The following is a 21,793-nucleotide window of genomic DNA, read 5'->3' as shown; positions in this document are numbered from 1 at the left end:
GACCAAAAGAATCGAATCGTGTTTGAAAATGGCGGTCACATGACTACAATAACGATCCTCATCCTGGGGGGGGGAGTTGTGTGAATTGAGCTCATGTCAGGTAAAGGAACCTCATAAATTTCTGTAATAAAAAATTAATCTTCATAAACCCGAATAATCTTCATTAATATTATTATTATTAAAAAAAGCGCCTGAAAGAAGCCGCAACTGCAATCCCAATGTAAAAGCCCCAAGTGCTTTCACACGGAGGCGCTGCGCTGGCAGGGGGGCGTAAAAAAAAAAGTCTGCAAGCAGCTTCTTTGCAGCGCTTTTGGAGCGGTGAATAGAACACTCCTAAAGCGCCCCCTTCCCATTGAAATCAATGGGAAGCGCCTGTAAAATGCCTGAAAAACGCTATTGGCAGCAGCGTTTTGTGGGCGCTTTTAACCCTTTATTTGGCCACTAGCAGGGGGTTAAAGCGCCCCCAATAACGCTCGAAAAACGCTGGTAAAGCGCTGCTAGTTTAAGCGGCGCTTTACGAGCGTTTTTCGGGCGCTGACATTGTGAAAGGGCTCTTAAAGCACTCGGGGCTTTCACATTGGGACTGCAGATGAGGCTTTTTTCAAGTGATTTACAGGCGCTTTTTTTAACGCTAAAGCGCTTTAAAAAACGCCTGAAAAACGCCCCAGTGTGAAAGGGGTCTTAGTCATTTATTGATCTATTTCTCTCCTTAGATGGAAACGTTTTTTGTACATTTTTGTATTTTCTCTCTCTTTGTAATGAATAAAACAAATACACAAAAAGTCTTCAGAAAAAGCGTTTATTTTATTCCATTGATAAATAACTCGCCAATGCTTTCTACCGGAAACGCCATTTTCCTGTCATTAGAAACGGCTGAAAAGTTCATAATTTTTTTTTAATCTTCAGTAACAATCGTCATTCTAGAGCGAAGATCGAAAAAAAAAAAAAAATACGCATTTCTGTTCAGATTTATTGGTGTCTTTTTTTTTTTGCCTGAACATTATATAAATAAATAAATAAAGGTAAGTGTCCCGCGCTCCTCACCCCGATCCAATGTCAGACCCTCCTCTGCTCAGCCAACGCACTTCATCTCTTCTGATACAATGAAATAAAGAGAACAATGTAACGTTTCTACCAATCAGAGAGAGAGAGAGAGGCGGAGTGACAGCAGATAACAATCTATATACAATGTATATGTATGGGGGGGGGGGGGGAGGGGGTGCACTGCATGGACTTTTGTCTTTTTTCAATCAGATTAACAATATAATAATGTAACAATGTAATAATATAATAGACGGGATCCTGATGATTTCCAGATACAATAATGAACCCAATCACATTCATCGATCGTTACAGAAATGGTCGACCTTCCTCCGATCTCAGCCCCAATGTGCGGCGCAGACACGGAGTTCCGCCTTCCTCCCCCCTCTAATCCGGGAATCCGCTCAGCAGATATCGGATCTGTTTTCCGCCCGCCGTATTGTAAAAATGATGGTAGGCGGGATCTTCTCTCATTCTGGGATGATGTCACAAATGACGTCGCCCCAGTGTCACCGCTCTCGTGCGCCCGCGGGGGGGGGGGGGGGGGGGGGGAGGGGGGGTTGCGCCGGGGTCTCGGTAATGATCCGATGACGCGGCTCTTTAGACCCCTTTCACACTGCAGCGCCTCTAAAACAGCGCTAAACCTCCGGTTGCTTTAGCGGCACTTTTGCGGTAATTATCGGGCACTTAGCGGGAGGATTTATTAAGATTACACAACCTAAAAAAAAAAAAAGGAAAAGGGTCCTGTTTGCGGCACTCTGGAAGCTCCGCCCACTCAATTCAATGGGAGGGCATTTTGGATCGCTTTTTATAAAAGCTCCCAAACCGCCCCAAAGATGCCGCTTGCAGGACTTTTCCCTAACGTCCCGCACACGCCCCGCCGCGGTCTGAAAGCGCTCATTGCAGAGAACGGGAGGCACTTTTCAGGCGCTTTTTAGAGGCTATCTGTGTGAAAGGGGTCTAACCCATGTGATCTGCAGTGTCCAATCACAGCCAATCACATGCAGAAGTGCCATTTATCAGCTCTCCTTGCCTCATACTAACAATGTGTGGAGAGGAGAGCCGATCTGCGGAACCTCCTCACAGGGGAGAGCAGGGCACTGATCATCAGTGGAGCCCCAAACAGTGCCCAGCAAGTGATGCCAGTCTGTGCCCATCACTGCCACCTCATCAGTGCTGCTTCATCAGTGCCCATCAGTTCCACCTCATCAGTGCTGCCTCCTCAGTGCCCATCAGTTCCACCTCATCAGTGCTGCCTCCTCAGTGCCCATCAGTTCCACCTCATCAGTGCTGCCTCATCAGTGCCCATCAGTTCCACCTCATCAGTGCCCATCAGTTCCCCCTCATCAGTGCCACCTCATCAGTGTCAATCAGTTCCACCTCATCAGTGCCCATCAGTGTCACCTCATCAGTGCCCATCAGTTCCACCTCATCAGTGCCCATCAGTTCCCCTCATCAGTGCCCATTAGTTCCACCTCATCAGTGCCCATCAGTTCCACCTCATCAGTTGCTGCCTCCTCAGTGCCCATCAGTTCCACCTCATCAGTGCTGCCTCATCAGTGCCCATCAGTTCCACCTCATCAGTGCCCATCAGTTCCCCCTCATCAGTGCCACCTCATCAGTGTCAATCAGTTCCACCTCATCAGTGCCCATCAGTGTCACCTCATCAGTGCCCATCAGTTCCACCTCATCAGTGCCCATCAGTTCCCCCTCATCAGTGCCCATTAGTTCCACCTCATCAGTGCCCATCAGTTCCACCTCATCAGTGCCCATCAGTTCCACCTCATCAGTGCCCATTAGTGCCACCTCATCAGTGCCCATCAGTTCCACCTCATCAGTATCACCTCATCAGTTCCACCTCATCAGTGCCCATCAGTTCCCCCTCATCAGTGCCACCTCATCAGTGCCCATCAGTTGCCACCTCATCAGTGCCCATCAGTTCCCCCTCATCAGTGCCCATCAGTTCCACCTCATCAGTGCCCATCAGTGTCACCTCATCGGTGCCCATCAGTTCCACCTCATCAGTGCCCATCAGTTCCCCCTCATCGGTGCCCATCAGTTCCAACTCATCAGTGCCCATCAGTTCCACCTCATCAGTGCCACCTCATCAGTGTCAAATCAGTTCCACCTCATCAGTGCCCATCAGTTCCACCTCATCAGTGCCCATCAGTTCCCCTCTCATTGCCCATTAGTGCCACCTCATCAGTGCCCATCAGTTCCACCTCATCAGTATCACCCCATCAGTGCCCATCAGTTCACCTCATCAGTGCCCATCAGTGCCACCTCATCAGTGCCCATCAGTGAAGGATAAAAATGATTTATTTACAACATTTTCTGACAGAAAGTAAGAAAAAATTTTTTTTTTTCAAAACTTTCTGTCTTTTTTCATTTTTTTAGCAAAAATAAAAAAAAAAACCCCCAGAGGTGAATAAATACCACTAAAATAAAGCTCTATTTGTGTGAAAAAAATGATAAAAAAAAGTCCTATGTGTACAGTGTTACATGACACGTAATTGTCATTCAAAGTGTGACAGCGCTAAAAACTGAAAATTTACCTGGGCAGGAAGAGGGGGAAGTGCCCGGTATTGGGGGGGGGGCAGGAAGAGGGGGGAATTGCCTGGTATCGGGGGGAAGGAAGGGGGAAGTGCCCAGTGCCCTGTATGGGGGGCAGGAAGGGGGAAGTGCTGGTATTGGGGGGCAGAAAGGGGGAAGTGCCCGGTATTGGGGGGGCAGGAAGAGGAGGAAGTGCCTGGCATTGGGGGGGCAGGAAGTGGGTAAGTGCCTGGTATTTGGGGGGTAGAAAGAGGGGGGAAAGTGCTAGGTATTGGGGGCAGGAGAAGGGGAAAGTGCCTGGTATTTGGGGGGGGCAGAAAGAGGGGGAAAGTGCTAGGTATTGGGGAGCAGGAAGGGGGGAAATGCCCAGTATTGGGGTGGTAGGAAGAGGGGGGAAAGTGCCCGTTATTGGGGGGACAGGAGGAGGGGAAAAGTGCCCTTATTGGGGGAAGGAAGGGGGAAAGTGCCCGGTATGGGGGGGCAGGAACCTGGGGAAGTGCCCAGTATTGGGGGGCAGGGAAGGGGGAAAGTGCCCAGTATTGGGGGCAGGAAGGGGGGAAGTGTCCGGTATTGGGGGGGCAGGAACAGGGGATGTGCTCAGATATTGGGGGGCAGGAAGGGGGGGGAAGTGCCCGGTATTGGGGGAGGCAGGAAGAGGAGGAAGTGCCTGGCATGGGGGGGGCAGGAAGTGGGTAAGTGCCCGGTATTAGGGGGGCAGGAAGAAGGGGAAAGTGCCTGGTATTTGGGGGGCAGAAAGAGGGGGAAAGTGCTAGGTATTGGGGAGCAGGAAGGGGGAAATGCCCAGTAATTGGGGTGGTAGGAAGAGGGGGAAAGTGCCCGGTATTGGGGGGACAGGAGGAGGGGGAAAGTGCCATGTATTGGGGGTGCAGGAAGAGGGAAAAAGTGCCCGGTATTGGGGGGGCAGGAAAAGGGGGGAAGTGCCTGGTATTGGGGGGCAGGAAGAGGGGGGAAAGTGGCCCGGAATTGGGGGGGCAGGAAGAGGGGGGAAGTGCTCAGCATTGAAGAGGGGCAGGAAAGGGGGGGAAGTGGCCAGTCTTGAGGAGGGAGATGGAAAGGGGGAAGTGCCCGGTATTGGGGAGGGGTAGGAAAGGGGGAAGTGCCCTGGTATGGAAGGGGTTCAAGAATGGTATGAAAGGTGAAAATATCTGGTGGGTGTGGCTCCTAATTAAAGGCGGTGGAAGGGTGAGTCATCCCATCCCACCCATCATTAGATGTGGCGGCTGCCTTCCTTTTCTTTTTTAGGCTTTTTCCCCCTCTGTTTCCACCTGGTGATCTAGCCAGTAACATCCCTTCTGTATTAGAGCGCCCCCACTACTCTGGATGAAGGAGCACGGGGGGAGGGGAGTGTTAGATGGATATTCCCTTTGGGATGAAGATTTTACATCAACAAATAAAAGCTGATCATTGTAAGCGCCCCGTCAGTGGGAAATGGTTTGTCTCATCCCTGTAAACTGACACATTCTCCTGGAGAGTTAAAAAAAATAACTTTCCTGGCCAGATCACCAGGTGAAGAGAAGTCTAAAAAAGGAAACGGAAGCGGCCGCCACCCCTAAGAATTGTAATATAATCAATCTTTTTGGGGTGTTTTATCTCTTTAAATCGATTGTAAAGGGCCGATTGGTGAATTGTACCTCCAGGTGAGTCTATAAGACGGACACCGGCGGGACTATGCATATCTTTAAATGTGCTAGTATGCGATGCACCCCCTCATAATATGCTAGTATGCGATGCACCCCTCATAATGTGCTAGTATGCGATGCACCCCCCCTCATAATATGCTAGTATGCGATGCACCCCCCTCATAATGTGCTAGTATGCGATGCACCTCCCCCTCATAATATGCTAGTATGCGATGCACCCTCCCCCCTCATAATATGCTAGTATGCGATGCACCTCCCCCTCATAATATGCTAGTATGCGATGCACCTCCCCCCTCATAATGTGCTAGTATGCGATGCACCTCCCCCTCATAATATGCTAGTATGCGATGCACCTCCCCCCTCATAATGTGCTCGTATGCAATGCACCTCCCCCTCATAATATGCTAGTATGCGATGCACCTCCCCCTCATAATGTGCTCGTATGCAATGCACCTCCCTCCCTCATAATGTGCTAGTATGCGATGCACCTCCCCCCTCATAATGTGCTAGTATGCGATGCACCTCCCCCCTCATAATGTGCTAGTATGCGATGCACCTCCCCCACACATTATGCCACTGCCTTGCATGTTGTTTTCCGGAATGTTACAACCGCTTTTAAAGAGAACCGTCACCAACTTAAACTCCCCTCAATCACCACTGACTCATATTCATCCCTAAGCTGCCAGTTTTAGTAAATAGAGAGGAAAGAATTTTATACGGAATTTTTTCTTTTTTCTTTACATTTCTTCAGTTACTTCCTGGTTTCTGGCCTAGGCCACAATGATGTCTTCCATCCCAGGAGTCTTCATGAAGAAAACTAAAGCAGCCGTCACATCTAAGAATCGGTGAGCTGCCATATAAGAAATGTTTGCTTTTGCCTTTAATTGTCCCTGGAAGGGAAAGCGATGGAAGACGGAACTCCTGTCTGCAGACACCAAAGGCTCATTTCTAGACTGACTACCAATGGGAGGGGTCACAATATTCACTGCTTGTACTTCCCTTTCTGGGTAATTTGTTACATGAAATTTATACCAAGGTGGGTTGGAGGTAAGTGTGTGGGGGGGGGGGGGGTTTCTTCAGCCCCTTCTGATGACACTTTTGGTGGGCACAGATATCCGGGGGGTTCCCTGCGACCTGACAAGGATTTGGGGGTTTCCTCCATGGTAAGGAGGCTGGATTGGGTTGTATTACACATTGGAAATTATTTTTCAGGTAGGTGCCCTCACTGTGATAAGTGCTCTCACTCGGGTAGCTCCTCCCACTCAGGTAGCTCCTCCCACTCTGGTAGCCCCTCTCACTCTGGCAGCTCCTCCTACTCAGGTAGCCCCTCCCACTCAGGTAGCCCCTCCCACTCAGGTAGCCCCTCTCACTCTGGCAGCTCCTCCTACTCAGGTAGCCCCTCCCACTCAGGTAGCTCCTCCCACTCAGGTAGCCCCTCCCACTCTGGTAGGTGCTCTCACTGCGGGTGACAGTTTTATTGGCTCTACTGTTTTATTTTCTGTAGCTTGCATAGCAAATAATATAAATCTGCAGGACGATATCTTTAGAAAAGTTTGTTCTACAAAGAAAACAAAAAGACGGATGGAAGGTCTGCATCAGAAATAGTGAGGAAGGGACAGCGGAGATTTCTACAAGAAGGAGAGGGAAAGTATTATCAGAGGGGCGCAATAGAAGACGTTTGATTATCAGAGGGGTGCAATAGAAGACGTTGGATTCTCAGGGGGGCGCAATAGAAGACGTTCGATTCTCAGAGGGGTGCAATAGAAGACGTTGGATTCTCAGGGGGGCGCAATAGAAGACGTTCGATTCTCAGAGGGGCGCAATAGAAGACGTTCGATTCTCAGAGGGGCGCAATAGAAGACGTTGGATTCTCAGGGGGGCGCAATAGAAGACGTTCGATTCTCAGAGGGGCGCAATAGAAGACGTTGGATTCTCAGGGGGGCGCAATAGAAGACGTTCGATTCTCAGAGGGGCGCAATAGAAGACGTTCGATTCTCAGAGGGGTGCAATAGAAGACGTTTGATTATCAGAGGGGCGCAATAGAAGACGTTCGATTCTCAGAGGGGTGCAATAGAAGACGTTTGATTATCAGAGGGGCGCAATAGAAGACGTTCGATTCTCAGAGGGGCGCAATAGAAGACGTTCGATTCTCAGAGGGGCGCAATAGAAGACGTTCGATTCTCAGAGGGGTGCAATAGAAGACGTTTGATTATCAGAGGGGTGCAATAGAAGACGTTGGATTCTCAGGGGGGCGCAATAGAAGACGTTCGATTCTCAGAGGGGTGCAATAGAAGACGTTGGATTCTCAGGGGGGCGCAATAGAAGACGTTCGATTCTCAGAGGGGCGCAATAGAAGACGTTCGATTCTCAGAGGGGTGCAATAGAAGACGTTTGATTATCAGAGGGGCGCAATAGAAGACGTTGGATTCTCAGAGGGGTGCAATAGAAGACGTTCGATTCTCAGAGGGGCGCAATAGAAGACGTTCGATTCTCAGAGGGGCGCAATAGAAGACGTTCGATTCTCAGAGGGGCGCAATAGAAGACGTTCGATTCTCAGAGGGGTGCAATAGAAGACGTTTGATTATCAGAGGGGTGCAATAGAAGACGTTCGATTCTCAGAGGGGCGCAATAGAAGACGTTCGATTCTCAGAGGGGCGCAATAGAAGACGTTCGATTCTCAGAGGGGCGCAATAGAAGACGTTCGATTCTCAGAGGGGTGCAATAGAAGACGTTCGATTCTCAGAGGGGCGCAATAGAAGACGTTCGATTCTCAGAGGGGCGCAATAGAAGGTTTCCTGGCTGGCAGAGGGAAGAGCGCGTACCTGGAGGCGTCTGCTCCTAGGACCCTGTAAAATGGCTTTGAGGAGGAGGACCCCTTTAAGCGCGGACCCCGCGGGGTGGATTCTGGGAATCGGGGGGAACCGGCTGAGACAGAATAAAAGTCCCCAGCAGCTCCAGCCGTGTCCATGGGCACCGTCTATTCCTAAGGTGTCCTGTTCCCACGTGGCGCAGTGGGCGGAGCCCGCCACTCTAGTCCGGGTATAGAATAAATCCAGAGAACGTGCTGTACTTGTTGTTGTTCCCGCCGTGAGCCTTCCCCCCGTCCAGCTTGACGTAAATCTCGTCCCCGGAGTCCAGGTGAAGCACCACGCTGTTGCTGGCGTAGTCGTAGTTCTGATCGGCGTCCTGAGCGATGGCGCTCGCCCGCACCTGCAGGGTGACCAGGAGACAAGGGAGAAGGTGAGTGCTGATTGGTCGCTGTGCCTTCCTCAGGGGGACAGATAATTAGTGATTGAGAATTCTACAGAACATGCGTAGGAATGGGCCCCATTATTACCCTCCGGAATCTCAGGCCCCAACAGCCCTCAAAATTATTGTATTGGGGGGAGGAGGACGCTCATTGTATGAGGGGGGGAGGGTGCTCGTTGTATTGAGGAGGAGGAGGGCGCTCACTGTATCAGGGGGAGGAGGGTGCTCGTTGTATCAGTGGGGAGGTGGGGAAGAAGGAGCTCATTGTATCAGGGGGGAGGAGGGCGCTCATTATATCAGGGGGGAAGAGGGCGCTCATTGTATTGGGGGGGCGCTCGTTGTATCAGTGGGGAGGAGGGCGCTCGTTGTATCAGAGGGAAGGAGGGTGCTCGTTGTATCAAGGGGGAGGAGGGCATTCATTGAATCAGTGGGGAGGTGAGGAGGAGGGCGCTCATTGTATCAGGGGGGAAGAGGGCGCTTATTGTATAGGGGGGGAGGAGAGCGCCTGTTGTATCAGGGAGAGGAGGGAGATCGTTGTATCAGGGGGGAGGAGGGCGCTTGTTGTATTGGGGGGAGGAGGGTGCTCGTTGTATGAGGGGGGAAGGAGAGTGCTTGTTGTATTGGGGGGAGGAGGGTGCTCGTTGTATGAGGGGAGGAGGGCGCTTGTTGTATTGGGGGGAGGAGGGTGCTCGTTGTATGAGGGGGGAGGAGGGCGCTTGTTGTATTGGGGGAGGAGGGTGCTCGTTGTATGAGGGGGGAGGAGGGCGCTTGTTGTATTGGGGGGGGAGGGTGCTCGTTGTATGAGGGGAGGAGGGCGCTTGTTGTATTGGGGGGAGGAGGGTGCTCGTTGTATGAGGGGAGGAGGGCGCTTGTTGTATTGGGGGGAGGAGGGTTCTCGTTGTATCAGGAGGGAGGAGGGTGCTCTTTGTATTGGGGGGAGGAGTGCGCTCGATGTATCGGGGGGAGGAGGGTGCTCAATATATCAGAGGGGAGGAGGGTGCTCGTTGTATCAAGGGGGAGGAGGGCATTTATTGAATCAGTGGGGAGGTGAGGAGGAGGGCGCTCATTGTATCAGGGGGGAAGAGGGCGCTTATTGTATAGGGGGGGAGGAGAGCGCCTGTTGTATCAGGGAGAGGAGGGAGCTCGTTGTATCAGGGGGGAGGAGGGCGCTTGTTGTATTGGGTTGAGGAGGGTGCTCGTTGTATGAGGGGGGAGGAGGGCGCTTGTTGTATTGGGAGGAGGAGGGTGCTCGTTGTATGAGGGGGGAGGAGGGCGCTTGTTGTATTGGGGGGAGGAGGGTGCTCGTTGTATGAGGGGGGGAGGAGGGCGCTCACTGTATCAGGGGGGAGGAGGGCGATTGTTGTATCAGGAGGGAGGAGGACGCTCGTATCAGTGGGGAGGAGGGCGCTCGTTGTATCAGGTTCAATCACTTTAAAGCAGGAAGCACAGATTCCTGTTCCTTTGTTGTATAAGGTGGAGGAGGGCGCTCGTTGTATAAAGGGGAGTAGGGTGCTTGTTGTATAGGGGGGACGCTCGTTGTATAAGGGGGAGGAGGGCGCTCGTTGTATAAAGGGGAGGAGGGCACTCGTTGTATAAGGGGGAGGAGGGTGCTTGTTGTATAGGGGGGACGCTCGTTGTATAAGGGGGGAGGAGGGCGCTCGTTGTATAAGGGGGGAGGAGGGAGCTTGTTGTATCAGGGGGAGGAGTGCGCTCGTTGTATAAGGAGGGAGGAGTGCGCTCAATGTATAAGGGGGGAGGAGGGTGCTCGTTGTATAAGGGGGAGGAGGGCGCTCGTTGTTTAAGGGGGGAGGAGGGTGCTCGTTGTATAAGGGGGAGGAGGGTGCTCGTTGTATCGGGGGGGGGCGCTCGTTGCATAAGGGGGGAGGAGGGTGCTCGTTGTATCAGGGGGAGGAGTGCGCTCGTTGTATAAGGGGGGAGGAGGGTGCACGTTGTATAAGGGGGAGGAGGGTGCTCGTTGTATTGGGGGGGGGGGGCGCTCGTTGCATAAGGGGGAGGAGGGGGCTCGTTGTATCAGGGGGAGGAGGGCGCTCGTTGTATAAGGGGGGAGGAGGACGTTCAATGTATAAGGGAGGAGGAGGGCACTTGTTGTATTAAGGGGGAGGAGGACGCTCGTTGTATAAGGGGGAGGAGGGTGCTCGTTGTATAAGGGGGAGGAGGGCGCTCGTTGTATAAGGGGGAGGAGGGCGCTCATTGTATCAGGAGGGAGGAGGACGCTCGTATCAGTGGGGAGGAGGGCGCTCGTTGTATAAGGGGGGAGGAGGACGCTCGATGTATAAGGGGGAGGAGGGCGCTCATTGTATCAGGAGGGAGGAGGATGCTCGTATCAGTGGGGAGGAGGGCGCTCGTTGTATCAGGTTCAATTACTTTAGAGCAGGAAGCACAGATTCCTGTTCCTTTGTTGTATAAGGTGGAGGACGGCGCTCGTTGTATAAAGGGGAGGAGGGCACTCGTTGTATAAGGGGGAGGAGGGTGCTCATTGTATCGGGGGGGGGGGGGGGGGCGCTCGTTGCATAAGGGGGGAGGAGGGCGCTCGTTGTATAAGGGGGGAGGAGGGTGCTCGTTGTATAAGGGGGAGGAGGGTGCTCGTTGTATCGGGGGGGGGGGCGCTCGTTGCATAAGGGGGGAGGAGGGTGCTCGTTGTATCAGGGGGAGGAGTGCGCTCGTTGTATAAGGGGGGAGGAGGGTGCACGTTGTATAAGGGGGAGGAGGGTGCTCGTTGTATTGGGGGGGGGCGCTCGTTGCATAAGGGGGAGGAGGGCGCTCGTTGTATAAGGGGGGAGGAGGGCGCTCATTGTATCAGGAGGGAGGAGGATGCTCGTATCAGTGGGGAGGAGGGCGCTCGTTGTATCAGGGGGAGGAGTGCGCTCGTTGTATAAGGGGGGAGGAGGGTGCACGTTGTATAAGGGGGAGGAGGGTGCTCGTTGTATTGGGGGGGGGGGGGGGGGGGCGCTCGTTGTATCAGGGGGAGGAGGGCGCTCGTTGTATAAGGGGGGAGGTGGACGTTCAATGTATAAGGGAGGAGGAGGGCACTTGTTGTATTAAGGGGGAGGAGGACGCTCGTTGTATAAGGGGGAGGAGGGTGCTCGTTGTATAAGGGGGAGGAGGGCGCTCATTGTATCAGGAGGGAGGAGGACGCTCGTATCAGTGGGGAGGAGGGCGCTCGTTGTATAAGGGGGGAGGAGGACGCTCGATGTATAAGGGGGAGGAGGGCGCTCATTGTATCAGGAGGGAGGAGGATGCTCGTATCAGTGGGGAGGAGGGCGCTCGTTGTATAAGGGGGGAGGAGGACGCTCGATGTATAAGGGGGAGGAGGGCGCTCATTGTATCAGGAGGGAGGAGGATGCTCGTATCAGTGGGGAGGAGGGCGCTCGTTGTATCAGGTTCAATCACTTTAGAGCAGAAAGCACAGATTCCTGTTCCTTTGTTGTATAAGGGGGAGGAGGGCACTCGTTGTATAAAGGGGAGGAGGGCACTCGTTGTATAAGGGGGAGGAGGGTGCTCATTATATCGGGGGGGGCGTTCGTTGCATAAGGGGGGAGGAGGACGCTCGTTGTATAAAGGGGAGGAGGGCACTCGTTATATAAAGGGGAGGAGGGCACTCATTGTATAAAGGGGAGGAGGGCACTCGTTGTATAAAGGGGAGGAGGGCACTCGTTGTATAAGGGGGAGGAGGGTGCTCATTGTATCGGGGGGGGGGGGGGCGTTCGTTGCATAAGGGGGGAGGAGGGCGCTCGTTGTATAAGGGGGGAGGAGGTTGCTCATTGTATAAGGGGGAGGAGGGTGCTCGTTGTATGGGGGGGGGGCGCTCGTTGCATAAGGGGGGAGGAGGCCGCTCGTTGTATAAGGGGGGAGGAGGTTGCTCATTGTATAAGGGGGAGGAGGGTGCTCGTTGTATCGGGGGGGGCACTCGTTGCATAAGGGGGGAGGAGGGTTCTCATTGTATCAGGGGGAGGAGGGTGCTCGTTGTATAAGGGGGGAGGAGGTCGCTCGTTGTATAAGGGGGGAGGAGGACGTTCGATGTATAAGGGAGGAGGAGGGCGCTCATTGTATAAGTGGGAGGAGGGCGCTCATTGTATAAGGGAGGAGGAGGGCACTTGTTGTATTAAGGGGGAGGAGGGTGCTCGTTGTATAAGGGGGAGGAGGGCGCTCGTTGTATAAGGGGGAGGAGGGCACTCGATGTATAAGGGAGGAGGAGGGCGCTCAATGTATAAGGGAGGAGGAGGGCGCTTGTTGTATTAAGGGGGAGGAGGGCGCTCGTTGTATAAGGGGGAGGAGGGCGCTCGATGTATAAGGGGGAAGGAGGGCGTTCGTTGTATAAGGGGGAGGAGGGCACTCGATGTATAAGGGGGAGGAGGGTGCTCGTTGTATAAGGGAGGAGGAGGGCACTCGATGTATAAGGGAGGAGGAGGGCGCTTGTTGTATTAAGGGGGAGGAGGGAGCTCGATGTATAAGGGGGAGGAGGGCACTCAATGTATAAGGGAGGAGGAGGGCACTCGATGTATAAGGGAGGAGGAGGGCACTCGATGTATAAGGGAGGAGGAGGGCGCTTGTTGTATTAAGGGGGAGGAGGGCGCTCGATGTATAAGGGGGAGGAGGGCACTCGATGTATAAGGGAGGAGGAGGGCACTCAATGTATAAGGGAGGAGGAGGGCGCTCGTTGTATAAGGGAGGAGGAGGGCACTCGATGTATAAGGGAGGAGGAGGGCACTCGATGTATAAGGGAGGAGGAGGGCGCTCGATGTATAAGGGGGAGGAGGGTGCTCGATGTATAAGGGGGAGGAGGGCGCTCGTATCAGTGGGGAGGAGGGCGCTCGTTGTATAAGGGGGAGGAGGGTGCTCGATGTATAAGGGGGAGGAGGGCGCTCGTTGTATAAGGGGGAGGAGGGCGCTCGTTGTATCAGGTTCAATCACTTTAGAGCAGGAAGCACAGATTCCTGTGTACAGAGAAGGAGGAAGCAGAGCCGCACATGTAATGGAGGGGGAGATCTGGGAGGAGTCGGGAAGGAGGAGATTGGGAGTTTGAGGAGGGGAAGAATCGAGAGATGATTGGGAAGTTGAAGATCAGGGAGGAGTCGAGAAGGGGAAAGTCAGGGAGTGGGATATCGGGGTGGAGGAGATCAGGGAGGGGAGAAGGAGTCGGGTGGGGGAGATCGACAAGGGGAGAAAACGGGGAGGAGGCGGGGAGGAGGAGTCTGGAAGGGGAAGATGGGGAGGAGAGATCAGGGAGGGGAAATTGGAGAGGAGGAATCAGGGAGGGGGAGGAGGAGTCGGGGAGGGGTAGATCAGGGAGGAGGCGATGGGGGGGATCGTGGATGATGGGATCGGGGAGGAGGAGATGGAGGAGATTGAAGAGGAGGGGATCGGGAGTGGGGAGATGGGGGAGGAGGAGATTGGGGGGATTGGGGAGGAGGAGATTGGGGAGGAGGAGATTGGGGCATTGGGGAGGAGGAATCGGAGGGAGGAGATCGGGGGCGAGGAGTTGGGGAAGAGGTGTCGGGGAGGGGGAGATCAGAGAGGAGGAGATGGGGGGATATCGGGGAGGAGATGGGGAGAAGGAGATTGGGGAGGGGGAGATCGGGGAGGAGGAGATTGGGGGGGGTTGGGGAAGAGAAGGTTGGGGGGAGATCGAGGAGGGGAGAGGAGATCAGGGAGGAGGCGATCAGGGAGGGGGAGATTGGAGGGAGATCAGGGAGGAAGAGATCGGGGAGGGGGGATTGAGGAGATTGGGGAGGAGGAGATGGGGGGAGATTGGGAAGAAGGGGATTGGGAGATCGGGGAGGAGGAAATTGGGGGGGTTGGGGAGGAGGAGATTGGGGGGAGGAGATCGGGGAGGAGGAGATGGGGGGATTGGGGAGGAGATCAGGAGGAGGAGATTGGGGGGGGGGATTGGGGAGGAGGAGATCGGGGGATTGGGGAGGAGGAGATGGGGGGATCAGGGAGGAGGGGATTGGGGAGAAGGAGATTGGGGAGGGGGAGATTGGGGGGATTGGGGAGGGGGAGATTAGGGGGAGATCGTTTAGGAAGAATCAGGGAGGGGGAGAAGGAGTCAGGGAGGGGAGATCAGGGAGGAGGATATGGGGGGAGATCATGGAGGAGATGGGGGGAGATTGCGGAGGAGGAGATTGGGAAGGGATTGGCGAGGAGAAGATTGGGGGGATGATGGGGTCAGGGAGGAGGAGATTGGGGAGGGGGGATTGAGGAGATTGGGGAGGAGGAGATGGGGGGAGATTGGGAAGAAGGGGATTGGGAGATCGGGGAGGAGGAAATTGGGGGGGTTGGGGAGGAGGAGATTGGGGGGAGGAGATCGGGGAGGAAGAGATGGGGGGATTGGGGAGGAGATCAGGAGGAGGAGATTGGGGGGGGGGAGATCGGGGAGGAGGAGATTGGGGGATTGGGGAGGAGGAGATCGGGGGATTGGGGAGGAGGAGATGGGGGGATCAGGGAGGAGGGGATTGGGGAGAAGGAGATTGGGGAGGGGGAGATTAGGGGGAGGAGATCGGGGAGGAGGAGATGGGGGATTGGGGAGGAGATCAGGAGGAGGAGATTGGGGGGGGGGAGATCGGGGAGGAGGAGATTGGGGGATTGGGGAGGAGGAGATCGGGGGATTGGGGAGGAGGAGATGGGGGGATCAGGGAGGAGGGGATTGGGGAGAAGGAGATTGGGGAGGGGGAGATTGGGGGGATTGGGGAGGGGGAGATTAGGGGGAGATCGTTGAGGAAGAATCAGGGAGGGGGAGAGGGAGTCAGGGAGGGGAGATCAGGGAGGAGGCGATGGGGGGAGATCAGAGAGGGGGAGATCGGGGAGGAGGATATGGAGGGAGATCATGGAGGAGATGGGGGGAGATTGCGGAGGAGGAGATTGGGAAGGGATTGGCGAGGAGAAGATTGGTGGGATGATGGGGTCAGGGAGGAGGAGATTGGGGAGGAGAAGATTGGAGGGAGATCAGGGAGGAGGAGATCGGGGAGGGGGGATTGAGGAGGGGAGATTGGGGAGGAGGAGATGGGGGAGATTGGGGAGAAGGGGATCCGGGATGGGGAGATCGGGGAGGAGGAAATTGGGGGGGTTGGGGAGGAGGAGATTGGGGGGAGGAGATCAGGGAGGAGGAGATTGCAGGGGGGATTGGGGAGGAGGAGATCTGGGGGAGGAGATTGGGAAGCGGAGATTGGGGGGAGGAGATCGGGGAGGAAGAGATTGGGGGATTGGGGAGGAGGAGATCAGGGGAGGAGATTGGGGGGATTGGGGAGGAGGAGATCGGGGGGAGGAGATTGGAGGGGATCAGGGAGGAGGGGATTGGGGAGAAAGAGATTGGGGAGGGGGAGATTGGGGGGGGGGGATTGGGGGTGGGATTAGGGGGATTGGGGAGAAGGAGATTGGTGGGAGATCGTTGAGGAAGAATCAGGGAGGGGGAGAAGGAGTCAGGGCGGGGAGATCAGGGAGAAGGCGATGGGGGGAGATCGGAGAGGGGGAGATCGGGGAGGAGGATATGGGGGGAGATCATGGAGGAGATGGGGGGAGATTGGGGAGGGGGAGATTAGGGGGATTGGGGAGGAGGAGATGGGAGGATCAGGGAGGAGGAGATCGGGGAGGGGAGATCGAGAGGAGAGATTGGGGAGGAGGCGATCGGGGAGGAGGAGATTGGAGGGAGATCGAGGAGGGGAGATCAGGGAGGAGGCTATCGGGGAGGAGGAGATTGGAGGGAGATCGGGGAGGGGAGATCAAGGAGGGGAGATCAGGGAGGAGGAGATTGGGGGGGATCAGGGAGGAGGAGATCGGGGAGGGGAGATCGAGAGGAGAGATTGGGGAGGAGGCGATCGGGGAGGAGGAGATTGGGGGGAGATCGGGGAGGAGGAGATCATGGAGGGGAGATCGAGGAGGGGAGATTGGGGAGGAGGAGATCAGGGAGGAGGAGATGGGGGGAGGAGGAGATTGGGGAGGGGGGATCGAGGAGGGGAGATTGGGGGAGATCGAGGAGGAGGAGATTGGGGAGAGATCAGGGAGAAGGAGATTGGGGAGGGGAGATCGAGGAGGGGAGATTGGGAGGAGGAGATCAGGGAGGGGGAGATAGGGGAAGATCGGGGAGGCGAGATCGAGGAGGAGGAGATTGGGGGAGATCGGAGAGGAGGAGATTGGGGAGGGGAGATCGAGGAGGGGAGATCGGGGAGGAGGCGATTGGGGAGGAGGAGATCGTGGAGGAGGAGTCGGGGAGGGGGAGATCAGGGAGGGGGAGTCATGGAGGAGGAGTCGGAGAGGGGGAGATTGGGAAGGAGGAGTCAGAGAGGTGGAGTCAGGGAGGAGGAGTTGGAGAGAGGGAGATTGTGGAGGAGGAGTTCGAGAGGGGGAGATTGTGGAGGAGGAGTCAGAGACGGGGAGTCAGGGAGGAGGAGTCAGAGAGGGGAAGTCAGGGAGGAGGAGTTGGAGAGGGGGAGATTGTGGAGGAGGAGTCATGGAGGAGGAGTCGGGGAGGGGGAGATTGTGGAGGAGGAGTCATGGAGGAGGAGTCGGGAGGGGGAGATTGTGGAGGAGGAGTCAGAGAGGGGGAGTCAGGGAGGAAGAGTCGGAGAGGGGGAGATTGTGGAGGAGGAGTCATGGAGGAGGAGTCGGGGAGGAGGAGTTGGGGAGGAGGAGTCGGGGGAGGACCCTCTATTCTCCATTCACCATCAGTATGGGCTGGGTTGTATTCGCCACCTCTGAGCTGCACCACCCAACAAATCGGAGGAATGACGGAGGGTCGCAGCTCCACCCACCCAGATGTGACCCCCTCATACCTCCAATTTACTGACCCCCACCCCTAGGTGACCCGGATCTTATTACCTGCCCCCCCAATCACCCCACCATCACGTGTTTTCCTTTATCTGACCTCATCCTGTCACCCCCAAATACCCCTGAACCCCCCATTACTACCAACTACAGGTCCCCCAGTGAGCCCCACTAATTATCCCTCACCCGGATACCTCACTAATTACCCCCCACCCCGCCAATTACCCTGGATATCCTGCCACTTATCCCTCAACCCGGATACCCCGCCAATTACCCCAGATATCCTGCCACTTATCCCTCACCACGGATACCCTGCCAATTACCCCTCACCCCGGTTGCCCCACTTATTACCTCTCACCTAGGATACCCTGCCAATTACCCCTCATTCTGGATACCCTGCCAATTACCCCTCACCCCAAATACCCCACCAATTACCACTCACCCTAGATACCCCACCAAATATCCCTCACTGCGGACACCCTGCCAATTACCCCTCAACCCCAATATTCTGCTAATTATCACCACTCAGATACCCCACCAATTACCCCTCACCTCGGACACCCCGCAAATTATCCCTCACCCTGGATACCCCACCAATTACCCCTCACCCTGGATACCCTGCCAATTATCCCTCACGCCTATTACCCTGCTAATTACCACCACCCAGATACCTCGCCAATTACCCCTCACCCCGGATACCCTGCTAATTACCCCTCACCCCAAATACCCCACCAATTACACCTCAAACCGTTTCCCCTACCAATTATTCCTCATCCCTGATACCTTGCTAATTACACCTCACCCCAGATACCCCTCGCATTACCCCCCCACTCCGTATACCCTTCTAATTATCACCACCCTGAATACCCCACCAATTACCTTCCACTCTGGATACCTCACCCATTATCCCTCAGCCAGTTATCCCACCAATTACTCCTCATCCCGGATACCCCGTACCCGGTTATCCCACTAAATACCCATCACTCCAGATATCCCGCCAATTACTCCCCACACAGATATCCTGTTAATTATCACCCCCCAGATACTCCCCCAATTAGCCCTCTGCCCAGACACCCTGCCAATTACCCCTTACCTGGATATCCTACCAATTACTCCTAACCCCGGATAACCCCTCACCCAGATATCCTGCTAAATACCCCTCACCCACTGATACCCTGCCAATAAACCATCACTGGGATACCCCGCTAATTTCCCCTCACCCAAAATATGCATCACCCCGGATACCCTGCCAAATACTTATGGTTCCTTCCCCTTCTAATGCCCCCAGTTCCTACTTATCTGCTCTTGCAGAGGTCCACCCACAAGCTTGTCCTGTTGAGTTGTTGTTGCCCCTTAGTTTCCGCCTCACCAGTCAGTTCTTGCAGAAACCCTCCCCCATGCTGGTCCCCACTAGTTGCTGTCACCATAGCTGCCCCCCCCCCCCCATGCCCCTTATCGCTCTGTTTTTGCAGAGTTAAATCCCCCTGCTGGTCCCCTCTAGTTGCCCCCCCCTTGTAGTTGCCCCTCCATCTGTTTTATTACAACTACAAATACAGGTCCTCCAAAGAACCCCTCACCTCCTGCTCCCTCCCCACTAATTACCCCTCACGCAGATACCCTAATGCCCCGTACACACGAGAGGACTTATGTCCGACAGACCTCCAAAGGAGTTCCGCCGGAGTTCCGCTGGAGTTCCGACGGAGTTCTGGCGGACTTTTCGACCGAACGGACTTGGACACACACCATCACACCAAACTCCGACGGATTCGAACGTGATGACGTACGACTCGACTCGAATAAGGAAGTTCATAGCCAGTAGCCAATAGCTGCCCTAGCGTCGGTTTTAGTCCGTCGGAGTAGCATACACACGAGCGGATTTTTCGAAGGGGACCGGGTCCGGCGGAGTTCCGTCGGGAAAATTTGAAGCATGTTCCATTTCTAAAGTCCGTCAGACTTTAGCGAAGCTAAAGTCCGTTGCAGCCCACACACGATCGGATAGTCTGACGGACTCAGTCCGTCGGAGTTTGGATGTCGAAAAGTCCGCTCGTGTGTACGCGGCCTAATAATTACTCTTATGGTACCTTCTCCTTACTACATCCATGCTGGTCCCCTCTAGTTGCCCCAAGCCCAGTAGTTGCCCCCCCCATTGTTGCCCCCTCACTTGCTATTTCTTGCAGAGATCTGCCCACATGCTGGTCCTCTCTAGTTGTTCCTCCAGTCATTCCCAGCAAGTAGTTGCTCCCTTCCCAGTTGCCCCCTCACCTGTCCATTCTTGAAGAGGTCTGCCAATATGCTGGTCCCCTCTAGTTGCACCGTACCCCCAGTAGTTACCCCCTCACCCGTCCGCTCTTGCAGAGGTCCACTGCCATGCTTGTGCTGTCTAGTTGCTCCATTGTTGCCCCAACCCAGCTGCCCCCTCACATGTCTGTTGTTGCTGAGGTCCACTCACATCCTGACCCCCTCTAGTTACCCCCTCCTCCCAGCAGTGGCTGCCCCCCCCAGTTACTCCTTCACCTGTCCGTTCTTGCAGAGGTCCACCCACATGCTGGTCCCCACTAGTTACCCCCCTATCCCAGCAGTAGTTGGCCCCCTCCCCTGGTTGTTGCCCCCCCAGTTCCCCTCTCACCTGTCCGTTCTTGCAGATGTCTGCCCATATGCTGGTCCCCTATATTTGCCCCCTCCCTCAGTAGTTGCCCCCTCACCTGCCCATTGTTGCAGAGGTCCACCCATATGCTGGTCCCCTCTAGTTACTCCCCCTCCACCAGTAGTTGCAACCTCAACTGTCACCCCCCTAGAGGTCCGCCCACGTGCTGGTCCCCTAGCAGTGGTTGGCCCCCTCCCCCAGTAGTTGCCCCCCCAGTAGTTGCCTGCCCCTGGTGCTCCCTCACCTGTCTGTTCTTGCAGAGGTCTGCCCACATGCTGGTCCCCTCTAGTTGCCCCCCCAGTTGACCCCTCACCTGTCCATTCTTGTAGAGGTCTGCCCACATGCTGGTCCCTTCTAGTTGCCCCCTTACCTGTCTGTTCATGCAGAGGTCCGCCCACATGCTGGTCCCCTAGCAGTGGTTGGCCCCCTCCCCCAGTAGTTGCCCCCCCCAGTTGCCCCCTCACCTGTCCATTCTTGTAGAGGTCTGCCCACATGCTGGTCCCCTCTAGTTGCCCCCCCAGGTGACCCCTCACCTGTCCATTTTTGCAGAGGTCCGCCCACATGCTGGTCCCCTCTACTTACCCCCCTCCCCCAGTAGTTGCCCCCTCACCTGTCCATTCTTGCAGAGGTCTGCCCACATGCTGGTCCCCTAGCAGTAGTTGCCCCCTCCCTCAGTAGTTGCCCCACCAGTTGCCTCTCACCTGTCAGTTCTTGCAGAGGTCCACCCACATGCTTGTCCCCTCTAGTTACCCCCCCCCCCCCCTTCCCCCAGTAGTTGCCCCCTCACCTGTCCGTTCTTGCAGAGGTCCGCCCACATGCTGGTGCCGTCCCCGCCCCTCATCAGGATGTGGTAGGTGAAGTAGTAGATTCCGGGCACCTGGCAGGTGAATTTGCCGGTAAGTGGGTCGTAGTGGTTCCCCAGGTTGGTGACAACATCGTCGAATTTCAGCAGTTCGTACCCCTCATGGGGGCTCTTCAGACCCACATAGAAGGCGATGCGGGGCGCCTGGAGGGGCACTGACCCCCCCACCCTGCCCGGCTCCCCCTTCTCCCCTGCGGGGCCCCTGGCTCCTGGGGGTCCCGGCTCTCCTGGAGGGCCCCGCGCTCCCGGCTTCCCTGGCCGTCCCGGCTCCCCGCGGGGCCCCTGGATGAAGGGCGGAGGGGCCCCGCTCAGATCCTGCAGAGCCTCCCCCGCGGGGCTGGGGGGGTGCCCGGTGTAGGGGTCGCAGATCATCCGGCAGGTGCCCAACATCTCATAATGCCCCTCCGCTGGGGGGGGGAGGGCAAGAAGGGGGATGACGATGACCAGGACCAGCAGCATGGCCACCCCCAGGGCCACCAATAAGAGCCGCCTGCGGGGCACCAGGGTGACCGACCAGACACACCGACACAACGATCCGACCCGTCCGCCGACCGGAGAGAGACTGAGAGTGAGCGGGGAGGAGCGAGGGGGCGGGAGAGCGCGGGGAGGAGCGAGGGGGCGGGAGAGCGTGGGGAGGAGCGAGGGGGCGGGGCGGACAGGTGAAGTACTGCCACCCCCTGCGCTCACACTCCCCCAATGCCAATAACTGCCAACCCCTAATATAATGTCTGGGGACAACTGCCCCCTCTGTATGATACCACCCTTGTAAAATAGGTCTCCAAGTGCCCCCTTCCCCCCATGTCATACCCCACCATAACTACCACCCCCAATTCTAACATGACCCCAAAACTGCCACCCCCTGCCCTCACATGCCTAACAACTGCCACTCTCTAATCTAATATAGACAACCTCTGTATGATACCTCCCGACAATTTTCACCCCTCTGTAAAACAATTGCCCAACTGCCATATCAAACGTCAAACCTCCTCATAACTACCACAACTG

General features: G+C 55.6%; 1 protein-coding gene across 1 annotated transcript; it reads right to left on the bottom strand.

Annotated features, from left to right (window-relative positions):
• Nucleotides 1–5,482: 5,482 nt before the first annotated feature.
• On the bottom strand, nucleotides 5,483–21,330 carry C1QL2 (complement C1q like 2). Its single transcript, XM_077449769.1, has 2 exons — nucleotides 20,714–21,330; nucleotides 5,483–8,465 (listed from the first exon to the last, which is right to left on the bottom strand). The coding sequence occupies exons 1-2, from the start codon at nucleotides 21,245–21,247 to the stop codon at nucleotides 8,286–8,288; spliced, it is 714 nt and encodes a 237-aa protein (XP_077305895.1). The 5' UTR covers nucleotides 21,248–21,330; the 3' UTR covers nucleotides 5,483–8,285.
• Nucleotides 21,331–21,793: the final 463 nt, after the last annotated feature.

The sequence above is a fragment of the Lithobates pipiens genome, unplaced genomic scaffold (assembly GCF_037356315.1).
Source record: "Lithobates pipiens isolate NorthernLeopardFrog02 unplaced genomic scaffold, aLitPip1_a1.2 Scaffold_22, whole genome shotgun sequence".
Classification (NCBI taxonomy): Eukaryota; Metazoa; Chordata; class Amphibia; order Anura; family Ranidae; genus Lithobates; species Lithobates pipiens.
This window is presented reverse-complemented; position numbering and strand designations above follow the sequence as displayed.